Source organism: Chelonoidis abingdonii, chromosome 17 (genome assembly GCF_003597395.2).
Source record: "Chelonoidis abingdonii isolate Lonesome George chromosome 17, CheloAbing_2.0, whole genome shotgun sequence".
NCBI lineage: Eukaryota > Metazoa > Chordata > Testudines > Testudinidae > Chelonoidis > Chelonoidis abingdonii.
The window spans coordinates 11,358,170-11,371,332 of record NC_133785.1 but is presented as its reverse complement, the minus strand read 5'-3'; the positions used below and the strand labels follow the sequence as shown (position 1 = coordinate 11,371,332).

Below are 13,163 nucleotides of genomic sequence, written 5' to 3'. Positions count from 1 at the left end.
TGCCTCCCCTTCTCACCCCCCACTAAATCCCTCAGCCCCCTCCCTCCCACTAAGCTCCTCTGCCCTCTCCTTCCCACCCCTACACTACATTCCTCTGCCCCCTCTAATCCTCCTCACTGCCGCTTGTTTCCCACCCTACCACTAACCCAGCCCCATCCCTCTTCCCACCCTCCCCACTAACCCTCTCTGCCCACCCCACCAATCCTCTCCACCACACCCCACTACCTCCCTCTGCCCCTCCTCCCCTACTAACCCAGCCCCCTTCCCTCAGTTCTCCCTCCCACCAAACGTCCAGCTAGGTCGAGCCGCTGGTCAAGCACACATTTCTCTGCCCTAGTCCCATCCTGTCCCCTACTGGCACTCTCCACTGCCCCACTTATGCTAGTGCAGGGGGCTGGGCCCATGCTGGCTTGAGGAGAGCCCTCCCCAGCTTGGGAGTCACTCAGCCCAGCTCTAGGCCCCAGGACCCCTCTATGCCAGTAAGGGAATGGTGGTGAGGAGGCAGGGCAGGAAAGCAGCCCAAATGAGGGTGCTGGCTCACTTCTTTTCTCCCACTGCCATAGGTGCTGGAACTAGGGGTGCTGCTGCACCCCCTGGCTTGAAGTGGTTTCCATTATATACAAGGTTTAGTTTGGTTCAGTGGCTCTCAGCACCCCCCCTGTACAAATTGTTCCAGCAGCCCTGTCCACTGCTATGCAGCAGCTTGGGCTCCAAGCGCTGGCCCCAGCCCAAGAGCTTCCCACAGTGACTGCAGGACCAGAGACTGACAAGGGAGCAGCCTCTGGAATAGAGTGGGGGCAAGAGTTCAGACATCTAGCTCCAGCTCTTCCAGCTGTTTCCCCATTTGCAGGGGCAGAATGGAGGGTATGAGAGAAGGGTCATAGAAACCCAGTCTGACCCCTTGCTGTGCAGCGAGCCTGCTGCACAGGTCCCAGCTAGCACCACAGGGCAGTGCTAGGTCAAGGTGTTTACCTGGCCTCAGCTTTCCCTTCTCCAGCTCTGGGAGGTCATGTAAATGACCTGGCTAACAGAGCTCTGGCCAGGCAAGCACCAAGGCTGGGCCATGCAGCTGCTTTCCCCACGGGGCAAGCCCCAGACTGCAGCTGGCAAGATTGGTTACTGCAAAAGGGTGGGGGCCTCTCCCCAGGGAAAGAATGCCCACAGCTGCTTCAGTGTCATACCTGCCCAAGTGCCAGCCCAGCACCCGACAGCAAGACCTATCCACCCTTCCTTGCTCTGTTCTCAACTCTAGTGAGGCAGCTACTAGCAGTCCCCTCTTCTAGGCCCACAGCAAAGACTCCCATGCTTGCTGGGAATTGGGGAGGGGGCACCCTTTTCCTTGAGCAGCTTTAGAGACACACCCAGCTGCCAAACAAGGCAGCCCCTAAACTTCCCTCCCCACTGTCAAGGTGATTGGACAGTAGGAAGCCCAGTTCCCCTGCCACCCCTCCCTGTGCCCAAAAGCTCCTGTCTAACCGGAGCAGAATCCCACCCCTGTGCCAGGGCTGTGGTGTGCCCACTGCTCTGCAGTGTGTGCACCAGGGTCACAGGCACTGCCATGCCACACTGCTGGGACCAACAGCAGGAAGCAAAGCGCAGGTATCAGGGCAGAAAGGAGCTGGAGTTTGGATCCCACCTACGCAGGCACTACAGAGAAGGCCAGGGGTGAAAGTTGCCAGCTGGAGGGGCCCATGGTTTGGAGCACCCTAGGGTGAAACAAGAACCAGTTTCCCAGCAAGGGCAAGGGCAAGGGCACAGATCACCTGTGCTGAGGCCAAGGCCACAGCCAACACTGCCCCAAGCTCCAGGACAGCTGGTTCCTGCTAAGGGGGCCAGCTCGGCCATCAGCCTGTAGCTATGGCACAAAGGCTACAGCCTGATGTTTCTAGCTCGTTGCTTGTCTAGCAGGACTCCTGGATTCTATCCTCAGCCTGGCCCATGGTCACACAGAGCAATGGCAAGTCACTGCCTGCTGCATGGGGATGACTGGCAAGCACTTTGAGATGGCTGGGCAGCAGTGCTGCTTCACATGCAGCTGCCCCGTTCCCTCTTCCCAAAGCAACGAGGGCTGCCCTGAGACACTACGGTAGGGGCTGCAGCTCTGGGGTGAGGGCAGTGACCCAGCTCACAGCAGTTTTACTACAACAGAGGGGGGCCTGCCAGGGGAGATCACTCTGCACAGCACAGCCCTACAAGGCAACTACCCCTTTGCTCCCACCGGCTTTTTACAATAGACCTGGAAATCTCACCTGCCTGGCAGAGCCACACACAGAGCCAACAGGAAACTGGAAGCAGAGTGCACAGAGATCACTGTACTCCAAAGCCTGGCACCCAGGTAACAGAAGTTCTACATCCGAATCTCCACAACGTGGCTTATTGCCTGAGGAGCAGATTCCCAGGAGCCCACCCTGCACGGCCCCCTTGTCTTCACTTGCCCCACAGCATTTGGCTGAAGATGGGAAGGTGCAGTGGTTGATGGGGATCCTGAGACAGCAAAGGGAAGAGGCAGTGCTTGCCTCCCAGAAACAAGATCCAACAGGCCAGACTGAGCGAAAACCCAGGCAGGGGCATTGCCCCAGGACCCAGGATTTTATTTACAAAAAAACAAAACAGTTGGAGGGGACTAACCAGCAGGGGGCGCCAGCGAGTGTGGCTCTCCCCACAGCACAGGGACAGGAACAAGTTAAAAACAGAAGGGATGCAAACCAAGGGGGTGGGGCTAGAACTTGAACTCTTTGTACTTCTTGCCGCCCCCACGCGTGTCTTGGGGCTGTGCTTTCCGCTTCTTCTGCTGCAGGGAAAGAGAGAGAGAAAGAAAAAGTTCAGCCAGCAAGAGACTCATGACCTCCTCCCTGGCCCAGTTTCTCCCCGACCCTGAAGCTGGACAGGAGCTTTGGCACCCCCTAGAGGGGACAGACTCTGTATCTCATTCACTGACTGCAAGCCAATCAATCCCCCTACCGCTGTGGAGCCAGATAGGAGCTGGCACCCCATAGAGGGTTCAGCCCCATGTCCCACTCCAGGCCCCTTCCCCCAGGCCTGCCCCCCCTCATACCTTCTGCTTAGCTGCGTGCTCAGCCACCATGTCACTGAAGTCCTCCTTCTCCACCTGGGCCTGCTGCTCCCGCACATGCTCTTCGTACTTCTGCGTCATGGCCATCGGATCAAGCTCCAACTCCTCAGGAGCCAGCGCCACCTCCACTCCCTGGATCTCTGGCACCGGCCCCTTCCGGCTCATCACCTGCAGGTGAGGAGAAGAGTGAGACGCCAGCACTATGCATGGGAAGGGGGAGCCCTTGCCCCCAAGGAACAGCAGCCAGGGGCCACACTAGCCTGGTTTATCTTATTGGGGGGACAATCTCCCCCAGGCGGAGCATTCAGAGCTCTCACCTCAAATGCCCAGGGTTCCCACAGAAACACCCAGACCCTGCTTGGCTCTCAGCCACCATGAGACCCTGTGGGCAGAGAGTCCCACAGGCTAACTGCAGTGGGGAAGGCCAGGGTCTTGCACTTGAACTGGACTTGGGTGGTCTCACTGAACTTCAGTTCTAGCCTGGCCCTTCAGCAGCCAAGGGCCATCTTCTGCCCTCCACACTGCTCAACCCCTTTCCATAGCCCATCCAGTTGAGTCCTACCCCCCTCCCTGCACCATGGCTTTCCAGCTCTCTACTCCAATGCTGCCCACTCCTCAATCCCCACTGCCCTCAGTACCCGACTCCCCTGCCCAGCTGGCCCACTCCCTGCTCCAGATCACTAGTGAACACAGACCAGTGCTCATGCCAAGGACAAGCAGCCCCACCCCATTGCCCCTCCCATGCAAGGAAGCCTTGTCACCACAACTGCTCCAGGGACCCCGGAGAGCACAGGTGAGTTCTGGCAGTCCAGGTCCCCATCCCGCCAAGCCGTTGGTCGCTGGTTCAGGTCCCAGAGTTCACCTGGCTGGCTGCCCTAAGTCACTCACCGTGGACATGTCATAGATGTGAGTGGAACCCATCATGGCACCCCCAACCGTGGCGGTTCGCTTCTCTGGCAGCACCGTGAAGAGCTGGGGCGTCTCGCTGCTGTGGGTAAGGGGGGCAGACACAGGATCAGCACAACGGGGACAGAGATGCAGCTACCTCTGCCAGACAGCAGATTGGGATAGGAAGTGGAGAAGAGAGTGTCTGGCCCTAATGAAACAGCAGGAGGGATTTGGGAAGCAGAATGGGAACAGCAGGGCTGAGACTGGGCCAAGAGAGCAGGACTAGGAGTCCCAAGTGGGAAGGTAAGTGACCGAGAGCCTCCAAAGTAACAGCATTACCAGCATCACGCCCTGGCTCATGCTAGGCTCTGCACCCCTCACAGAGCCCCACCCCACTCCCTAATGCCAGTACAGCACATGGGGGCATTAGCGCCACACTACGGTGCCCCCTAGGGTTCCATGGGATTCTCTTGAGTCCTGCTCCTCGCGCTGTCTCTGGGGGAGCTGAGTGGCACAAGCAAGGCAGAGGCCTGACTTACCCATCCATGGCCTCCTCTATCTTCTTCTTCCTCAGCTCAATGAGCTCAGGAGTCTCCATGCCAGCAGGGACAGAGGAGAAGCCACCTGGCGTGATCAGGCCACTGGGGAGGAAGGGCAAATGGTTAGAGACAGCACCTGGGCCACATGGCCCTCACTGACCATGCCCCCACCCGCCACAACCCCACGCCAGCCCCAGCACCACCATAGCCCATGCCAGGGCAGCCCCTACCCCGACAGGCACCGACCTGTCAGCCGGGGTGATGAAGCCCGTCTCATCTGGCTTCTCCTCATCACTTTCCTCCTCCTCTTCCTCCTCTGAGGATTCCTCGTCTGATGGCTCCAGCTCTCCCCAGGGCGTCCGGTCAATTTCCTCCTCTTCTGCCTTGGTCTGAAATGAGAGGAGATGGGTTACAGGGAGGAAGATGTGAGGATGGGGCCTCTCCCCACTGGAGAGTGCTGCTCTGATTCAGCTGCCGAGCAGGGAGACAGGCTGGCTCAGAGGAGTAGGAAAACGGGCTTTCCTCCTCTAGGGGGCACCATTCTAGCCCCAGTACAAGTAGGAACAGGGGATTCAGTCTCTGATGTTCAGGGATCCAATCTTTTCCCCAGCACCAGCCTTGCAACCCCCCCCATCCCAGCTCTGCCTCAGCTCATCAGCCCCATGGAGGAGCAGTTCCAGGGGCCCTACTGACACTCAGCAGGGAGGTAATGGGTCAGTGCAAGTTGCGTATTCATCTTGGTTCCCGCCACCCTGAAAGAGCCCCAGCCTGGTTGGCAGTACCAAAGAGGGAGAATGCCGGCCAGTGGGTGGCCCCTAGCTCACCCCATTGTGTCCAGAAAGTACAGGAATGGCATGTGACCACAATCCCCCAAGCAATGGTTATTCCCACCCCCACCCAGTCTCTCCAGGGCCGTGATCACTTGGATACCTACCTGGAACTCAGAAGCATTGGTCCCAAAGACGTCTCCATACAGAGGCTTCCCAGTTTCATCAACTGGGGGTTTCCCCCAGCCTCCAGCATGGTACCCAAACGAGCAGCCCTGGGACAAGAGGAAAGAGTTATTCAAGCTCCAGAGGACAGTGGAGTCCGGTTGGTTAGAGCAGGGGGCGACTGGAAGCCAGGACTCCTGGGCTCTGGTCCTGGCCCTGGCCCAGCCACTGACTCTGGCTGGGTCACCTCCCGTCTGTGGGCCTTAACCTCCCAGCTGGGAAGCTGTGCCAGTGCTCCTCTCACCCCTTGCGACTGTGCTGGTTTCTATGCACAAGGGGTAGATTTCATTGCAGGATAGTTAATACAGGTCTGTGGATGGTGCGAGTGGGGCAGGAGGAAGACGAGCATATAACGTGAAGTGGGGAACACAAGAACAAGAAGCCGTGAGTGTCAGATGAAAGTGATCTACTGGGGGGCGGGGCAGGGGGCTCAAGAGTGGGAAGGAGGAAAGAGGCCAGTGCTCCAACCTGATCTTTGCTAGGAAAAGGGGAGTCTCAGGGATAGTGTCACTCTGTATTGGCAGGCTGAAACTTGGGGCAGTGCAGCTGAGGCAAGAGGCCCCTTTTTCCCCCAGTGAAAAAAAGGGCCAAATGGGGAGGGGCTTCTTGGACTAGGACCACTCCAGCAGGCACCCTGGCACCAGTGACAGTGCCGCTGGCCTCCCAGCCATTCGAGAGCCCTGCAGACACCCAAAGAGCACATGCTGGGATGAGGGATCATTCCCCAGCATCCCACACGACAGACTCAGCCACTCACCTCTGGGATGGGGGAATTGAGGCCCGGGATCTTCAGGTTAGGGTAGGAGGGAGGTGGGCCGTAGCGCTGCATGGCAATCAGCCATGGGGGTGGTACTTTGTGGGCATTCTGGAACCAGTAGAGACATGGTGTTAGCCAATACGACAGACTTGCTTGCCCAGCCCTGGCTAGCCAGCCCCAAGGACCATCAGCAAGAAAGTGCCAGAAGGAGGGGACCAAAAACCTCATCTATCACTGACAGGCACCCATCAGTCCCAACCTACAGCCTCCTGCTACCTATCTCCCCACCACCATAGCTCTGCCAGTGCCCTGCAATCCCACCCTAAAGCTGCTCTGCTGTTCTAGTCTCTAGGTGCCCAGCCATGCAGTGGCCATGACTAGCTGCCTCCCAAAGGCTGGCCGTAGGACCAGCAGGTGAGGGTCACACCAGCTACCCTCGTCTGACAGGCGGCTTCCAAGAGCACTTACTGGGCCAACGGGCATCCCCAAGGCAATGCGCAGCTCGTCTGACAGGTCCCCTGGCTTCTTCTCTTTCAGCCGCGTCTCAAACTCCTTGCCCTGGTGGAGAAGAGTGTCTTGGGGTCAGCAATTGCGAGGGGGTGCCCCAATGCTAGTGGGCTCTGGCAGCACCCCACATGGGCTGATCACAGCCTAGCACCAGCTGGGGAGAGGCTCCCAGCAACCAAAAACCCAGGGTCAGAGAGAGCCAGGCCAGGAAAGGTTTTCCTTCCCAGCCCACAATCTCCAGCTGTCTGCCAGAGATGGAGACTGCCCTCCTGAGTCATGGGGCACGCTCTGGACCCAGACCCCAGCCGGAGCCACTGCCCTATCTGAGGGGTTCCCGTAGGGACAGGGCTTCCCCAGGCCTCACACCCACCTCGTAGTAGAGGTCTCCATGGATGGTGAGCTTGGGCTTGGTCTGCCACTTGAAGAAGGCGTCATGCAGCTTCTGGTAGTCAATGTCAATCTTGCCCATCTTGGGGCGAACCTTCTCCCGCATCTTTGACTTCATGGTTTTCTGTTCCTCCTGTGGGGGTGAGAGAAAGGAGACTGTGAGCACACCTCAACACGCCATGGGCCCTGCAGGGACAGACAGTGCCACCAAACAGCCTCCTGCCACCCCCTGCAGGGCCCAGGATGTAAACCCCTCTCCAGGAGGCAGACCGGATCTACTAATGGGGTGGGGAAGGGGGGTGGGAGGGGAGGTGCATGCGTGGCATGGAAATATGGCAATGGATAACAGGACCAAGTCTTGCAGTCACCTCAGGGAGGGGAATATAGCACCAGCCCCTCCAAGTCACCACACAGCAACCCAGATCAGGGGGGAGCTGAGGTAGGGGCTGTTTATACAAGGACCCCTCGACTGGCACCAAGATGCAGCTATCTCTGGACTGTGGTGCACATGTAGGTACCTTTTCCTGCAACGCCTCTCGCATCTCCTGGATGCCCGTGCGCTTGATGAAGTCAGGCAGCTCAAAAGGCGGCTTCTCAATGCCCCGCTTGCCCTGCAAGTACTTGCGCTTGAAGCACCAGTGCCGGGGCACTGGCACAGAGTTGCGAGTGGCCTTGAGATGCACCAGCAGCTTGGGATCCTGGGCTGTCACATCATGCATCTCCACCACATCCGGGCGCGCCACAAGCTGGGGACAGGACAGCACAGGCTTAACCCTCCAAGTGCCAGACTTTACCGCCCTCCCATCATCTCTACCCCAGGCCAACAGCTTAACCTTTAGAGCACCCAAACCTTCTCTTCCTTCCCCCTATTCCCAGCCACTAAGTCCGATTCCCCCTGCTCCATCAGCCCCATCCCAGCCAGACAGCAGAGGCCAAAGGGTCCCAATGGGACCTGAGGCAAGTTCATCCTGGGTGACCCCTTGCTGGTAGTGTTCCCTGCGAGAAAAAGCATGGCCCAACACCCAGCTGGGTCAGTTGCACTCCTGCTACCTAAACAGTACCAACCCAACTGGCCAAGCTGGGCCCCGAGCCCAGAGGGCACCAACCCCAATGCAGAGTCCCCTGTGCCCTGAACCAGGGGCTGAGAGGGGAGGGGCCGTTCAGTCCCATCCCTCTCTACAGCATCTTGAGCAACACCAGCTCTGTTCCCCAGGGGGTGCCCCTTCAGAGAAGCTGTGACACAGACACCCACATGGCACTGGGGGTGACTGACCATCTCACCTGCTTGAGCTCTGCCACCGTGAAACGGTTCATGCGTCTCAGCTTCTTCTTGGACAGTTTTGGGGCCTCAGGTTTCTTCTCCTAGACCCAAGAAAGAAACACAATAAGGTCATCCAGCCAGAGTCCCCCACATTATCACTTCCATCTGATCAGACTAATGGACCCAGTAAACCCCCAACACATGCTAATAGTGGCCAGTGCAAGATGCAGATGAAAAATCTCCCACTCCCAATAAAGCACCTCCCTGCAGCACTAGCCCAGCTTTGTAGCCTCGGGACCACAGCACCAACTGGGATCAGTGCAGATGCCAACCTAATTGATCCCTAGCAATACCTGCCCCCGCCCCCAAGTCTCTCCTGCGCTCTAGGACATGGTGGTGGCAGGGAGTTCCACTGGCTAGCTGCCTGGCCCCACCCCCAGCCCACCTGTTCATCATCAGAACTGTCATCGTCGCTGCCCTTCCGGTCCTCCTCGAAGCCCTTCTTCTTGGGTGCGGCTGCGCTCTCTGGCTTGTCTGCCTTGTCAGGCTCCTTCTCTTTATCTTTCTTTACATCATCCGTCAGCTGTGGGGGTAAGGGAGGGTGAGAAGGTGCAGAGGCTAGAGACTCCATCCCCAGGGAGGAGACACTGACCGGAGGGGGATTTAAGCAGGAGCACATGAGCCTGAGCAATTGTTCCCCAAGGAGCAGCTGGGAGCCCCACAGCAGGGGAGGCACAAGACTCGGGTGACAGAGTGAAGGATGCTCCTTTCCCATCTCCTCAGAGATGCTAGCAGAACCCCAAAGAGAACAGATGGGGGAAACAGGCCATGTGGGGGTGCTGCTGCCACGGGGAATGAAGATCTACAAGCCAGGCCCTTAAGTAAGAGGAGGGACTTCTGAATTATGGAGGGGAAGTTCCCTCTCCTCTCAGCACCATCCAGGGGTCAGCCAACTCAGCAGCAGGCACGAGAACCCAGCTTGTGCCCCCTCTCACGCTGCAGGGAACATGAGCTGGAGCGCAGACACTGATCTGTATCCTGATGAGGCGGGAAGCACTGCCCCCAGAGCCATGGCGGATGGAGCTTGCAGCTACTTCCCCCGCCCCATTGCAAACAGATCATCACAGGAATGGGGCTCAGTGCAGCCCGTAGTCTCTCCATGCCCCACTCAAGAGAAGGGTCTCAAAGAGCTAGGGCTAGAACTCAGAAGTCCTGACTTCCAGCCCCACTCTTCTAACCACTAGACCCCACTGCCCTCCCAGGAGTCCTGGCACCCTTCTATGCTCTAACCACTAGACCCCACTCCTCAGACAGATGCCACCACTTTAACCACCAGAGGCTCCTTTAGCTGGGTAGCGCCAAAACCCCAGGGCTGCACCCTGAGCCTGGCTCACCTTGAAGGCATCGAAGATCCTCTTGAAGAAGATGAAGTTGGGGTCATAAATCTCTGGCTCCTCAGTGACGTACTCAATCTCCACCACTGACTCAGTGTCTTTGGGTTCAGTGCGCTGAGACTCCTTCTCCCCTTTGCCCTCTGTGCCCTGTGCTGCCACACGTGCCTTCTTCTTCTTCTTCCGGTTACGGCGCTTACGGTTCCTCTGCCGAGAGAAGCATGTTAATAACTATAGGGCCCTCCGCTGGTGCTCAGATGCAGCCATCTCTGGGGTGGAGCGGTGGGGAGGGGCTGTTTATACAGAGAACCCTCCCCAGCGCTGAGACGCAGGTCACACTCCATCCTGTAAGTGGCAGCTCTTCCACTGCACATGACAGAGCTGCACCATATATGGCAGACATGAAGAATTCTGGAGGAGGAACTTTATGATGACAGCAGGAAACGATCCTGACAGTCATCTTGCAGGATGCTGGGCTCAGCACAGCAGCTCATGAGACTTGCCACACATGGCCAGGGCCTCAGCTTTATGTGGCAGTTCCCAGCTGCTGTGAAGTGTTTCCAATCTAGAGCCCCCTGAATGCAAAGGGAAAGATCTCCCACCGCCTTTCTCTCCTGGCATCCCTGTTGCAGGGAGGTTCTTGTGAGTTTTACATGCAACTCAGAGTCAATTTCACTCCCATCCCTCCCCACATTGGCAGCCAGGGAAGATTCAAATGCCCTAATTGGAAACATGGTTCATGGGAATCTATTACAATCCAGGCAATGTTTTCAGCCTCAACATCAAGGCCTGTGCTCAGCTGATGCAGTCACTTTAAATCTACCTGTCACTAGCCAGGCTGAGGTTAGACATGGGGGAAGTGCCCATCTCAGCATCTAACAGAGCTCTCTGCTTCTGAAAGTAGACAAGCTCATTCAATGGAAGGGAAAACCAAAGCAGAGAGAAATGAAGGGGTTGACCAGTTCTTACACAGCAAGCCAACAACAAACTGGGGATAGAACCCAGGAGTCCAGGCTCCCAGTACCCCCTGCTCTCCTCCCAGAAGTGAGGAGAGAACCCAGGAGTCAAGGCTCCCAGCTTCCCCTGTCTAAGCCACTTAATGAGCTGGGGACTAATTCGTGGCACACAGCCTGCTCACCTCTTTCTTTGACAGAGCCATGTCCTCCTCGGTCTCTGAAGCAGAGATACTGATCAATGCCTTCAAATCTGTCTCCATATCGTCATCTACTGAAATACAGGGAGAATCAGCAAGGGATGGAGGGGGGTGGGAGGGAGAGGAGGTGTCAGACGCACTGCAGCAAGTTCTGGTGAAAGAGAAGGAGGGGACAGCCCTGCCAATTCCTCAGAACTGCATCCTGGGAGCAGGAGTGACCAACCACATTACAAGGGATGCCAATTCTCCTGCACCCCCCATAGACACATGCCAACCAGCCCCCATTTGTCCCAGTGCAAGAGTTGGCTTAGTGGGGGTTGCAGCATATAGAAGGAACACAACCCAGGCAGGTTAGTTGCCTCTGCTTTTGAGGAGCATTACCAAGGAACAGGAGATCGGTTCCCTAGGAGATGCCTGCCACTCCTGTCTTCTGGGGTACGGACACTGCAAAGAGAGGTTAACTGGGGCGTGCCTAGAAAAAAAGGATTCCCCCTGCCTTCAGACAGCACCCAGCTCTTGGGTAAGTTCCAACAGCAGTCACCAGTGCCAGGGCACAACCAAAAAGCAGGGCAGGGGAAGCAAGAGGATTTAGAAAGATGGGGTACAGATCACTGGCATGCAGTTCCCAGCTCTAACTTCTAGGTCCCACTCCCACATGAGCCAGAAGTAGAATCCAGGAGCCCTGACTCCCAGTCGCCCACCAGCTCTAACACACTAGACTCTCCTCCCCACTCGGAGCTGGGGATAAAACCCAGGTGTCCATCCTGACCCTCCAGAACTCCTGCCCTTGCTCCCTACAGCACCTCCTGGTGGGAGAGATCAGGGCTCTGCCTGCAGCCAGGGCTCCTGCCCCAAACCACACAGGAACAGAATGGAAGGAGCCTGTTACCTGTGGTGCCAGGAACGGTTATGAGCTCCTCCTGTCGGATCTCCTTGAGTTGCAGGATCTTTTCCAGGGCCTGAGGGATCTTGGGGCCAATGGTGGAATCGTCTGTCTACAAACAGAGGCAATCACTAAGCAGGGGGACGTTCCACAACAGGACCCACAGGCTGGCTTGGACAGGAACAACCCAGGAGTCCTGGCTCCTAGCACCCCACCCAGACCCCATTCCCCTCCCAGAGCCAGGTATAGAACCCACCATGTGGGGGGGGCGGGGAAATAGGAATTCTCTCTACCTCCAACACATCTCAGAAAGCTGCCCCACCTGCAACAGGCCACCCTCCAGCCACCACCTTCTGCATGCTTACCTCTCGGCCTTCTTCCCCAGGAGGCGGCGGCGGCCCCCGCGGCCTTGGGCCAGGGGCACCAATAGGAACTCCGGGCAGCGGCGGTCCCACAGGGGCACTACCTAGATGGGCAGGAGAGATACACACAAAGAGGTGAGTCCCCATAAGGAATGGATCTGAAGTAACCAGCTCCCTGTTGCTTCTTGATCCCCTACTTCCAAAGCAGAGGCAGCAGCCAGGGGCTGGATCAGAGCCAGAGCCTGCTAGAAGAGAAAGACACCCGATTCCACACCCCAGTTGGGGAAATAATCTCACCTCGTGGCACCATTGGGGGCCTTGGTCCTATGGGTCTGACAGGCCCCACATCCAGGGGAGGTCTGGGCACCGGGGGGGCCAGCTTGGCCATCTCTTTCTGCCGCTCCTGTTCCAATAAGACTGCAGCCTGAGAAAAGAAGAACACATGGAGAGGTCACTGTTGGGTGGGAGCTGAAGATCAGCAGCCCTGCTCGCAACCCAGCCTTCCCCACAGGATGTCTGTGCGGGATGGGATGGAATAGGCAACAACCCTGCCATGCAGGAGTGTTCGATGCTCACTCCATAATCATGGAGAGGGACGCCAGGAGACATGAGGCCATGAACCCTCTGGTGGAGGAGATATCAGGCCAGATAGGCCAGATTCTGGACTCGAAGGGCTCACGGGAGCTGGAGATTTGCGGGGAGAGAGCAGAATTGTGGCTGGGGGGGTGGTGCTGGATAGGAACACCGGCACTGAAGGTTATTGGGGGAGACTGTAGGCCAGGGGTGGTGGGCAAACTTTTTGGCCTCAGGGCCATATCAGGGTTGCGCAACTGTATGGAGGGCAGGGTAGGGAAGGCTGTGCCTCCCCAGACAACCTGGCCCCCACCCCCTATCCACCCCCTCCTACTTCCCACCCCAACTGCCCCCCTCAGAACTCCCAACTCATCCAACCCCCTTGCTCCTTGTCCCC

The 13,163-nt window shown here is 57.6% G+C and overlaps 1 protein-coding gene across 2 annotated transcripts in view; it reads right to left on the bottom strand.

Annotated features, from left to right (window-relative positions):
- Positions 1-2,546: 2,546 nt before the first annotated feature.
- The window catches only part of SF3B2 (splicing factor 3b subunit 2), a 15,359-nt gene continuing 4,742 nt past the window's right edge, over positions 2,547-13,163 (bottom strand). Inside the window, exons 5-21 of one of the 2 annotated variants that reach the window (XM_032804170.2) lie at positions 12,491-12,617; positions 12,197-12,297; positions 11,838-11,943; positions 10,934-11,022; positions 9,799-10,002; positions 8,850-8,987; positions 8,425-8,505; positions 7,662-7,889; positions 7,127-7,276; positions 6,718-6,807; positions 6,250-6,357; positions 5,435-5,542; positions 4,747-4,889; positions 4,501-4,602; positions 3,962-4,061; positions 3,056-3,241; positions 2,547-2,791 (exon numbers count right to left, since the gene is read on the bottom strand). In XM_032804170.2, coding sequence (XP_032660061.1) covers positions 2,720-2,791; positions 3,056-3,241; positions 3,962-4,061; positions 4,501-4,602; positions 4,747-4,889; positions 5,435-5,542; positions 6,250-6,357; positions 6,718-6,807; positions 7,127-7,276; positions 7,662-7,889; positions 8,425-8,505; positions 8,850-8,987; positions 9,799-10,002; positions 10,934-11,022; positions 11,838-11,943; positions 12,197-12,297; positions 12,491-12,617 — 2,133 coding nt within the window. In that variant the 3' untranslated portion in view covers positions 2,547-2,719. The remainder of the gene's footprint in view (positions 2,792-3,055; positions 3,242-3,961; positions 4,062-4,500; positions 4,603-4,746; positions 4,890-5,434; positions 5,543-6,249; positions 6,358-6,717; positions 6,808-7,126; positions 7,277-7,661; positions 7,890-8,424; positions 8,506-8,849; positions 8,988-9,798; positions 10,003-10,933; positions 11,023-11,837; positions 11,944-12,196; positions 12,298-12,490; positions 12,618-13,163) is intronic. The other variant, XM_032804171.2, reaches the window with a different exon arrangement.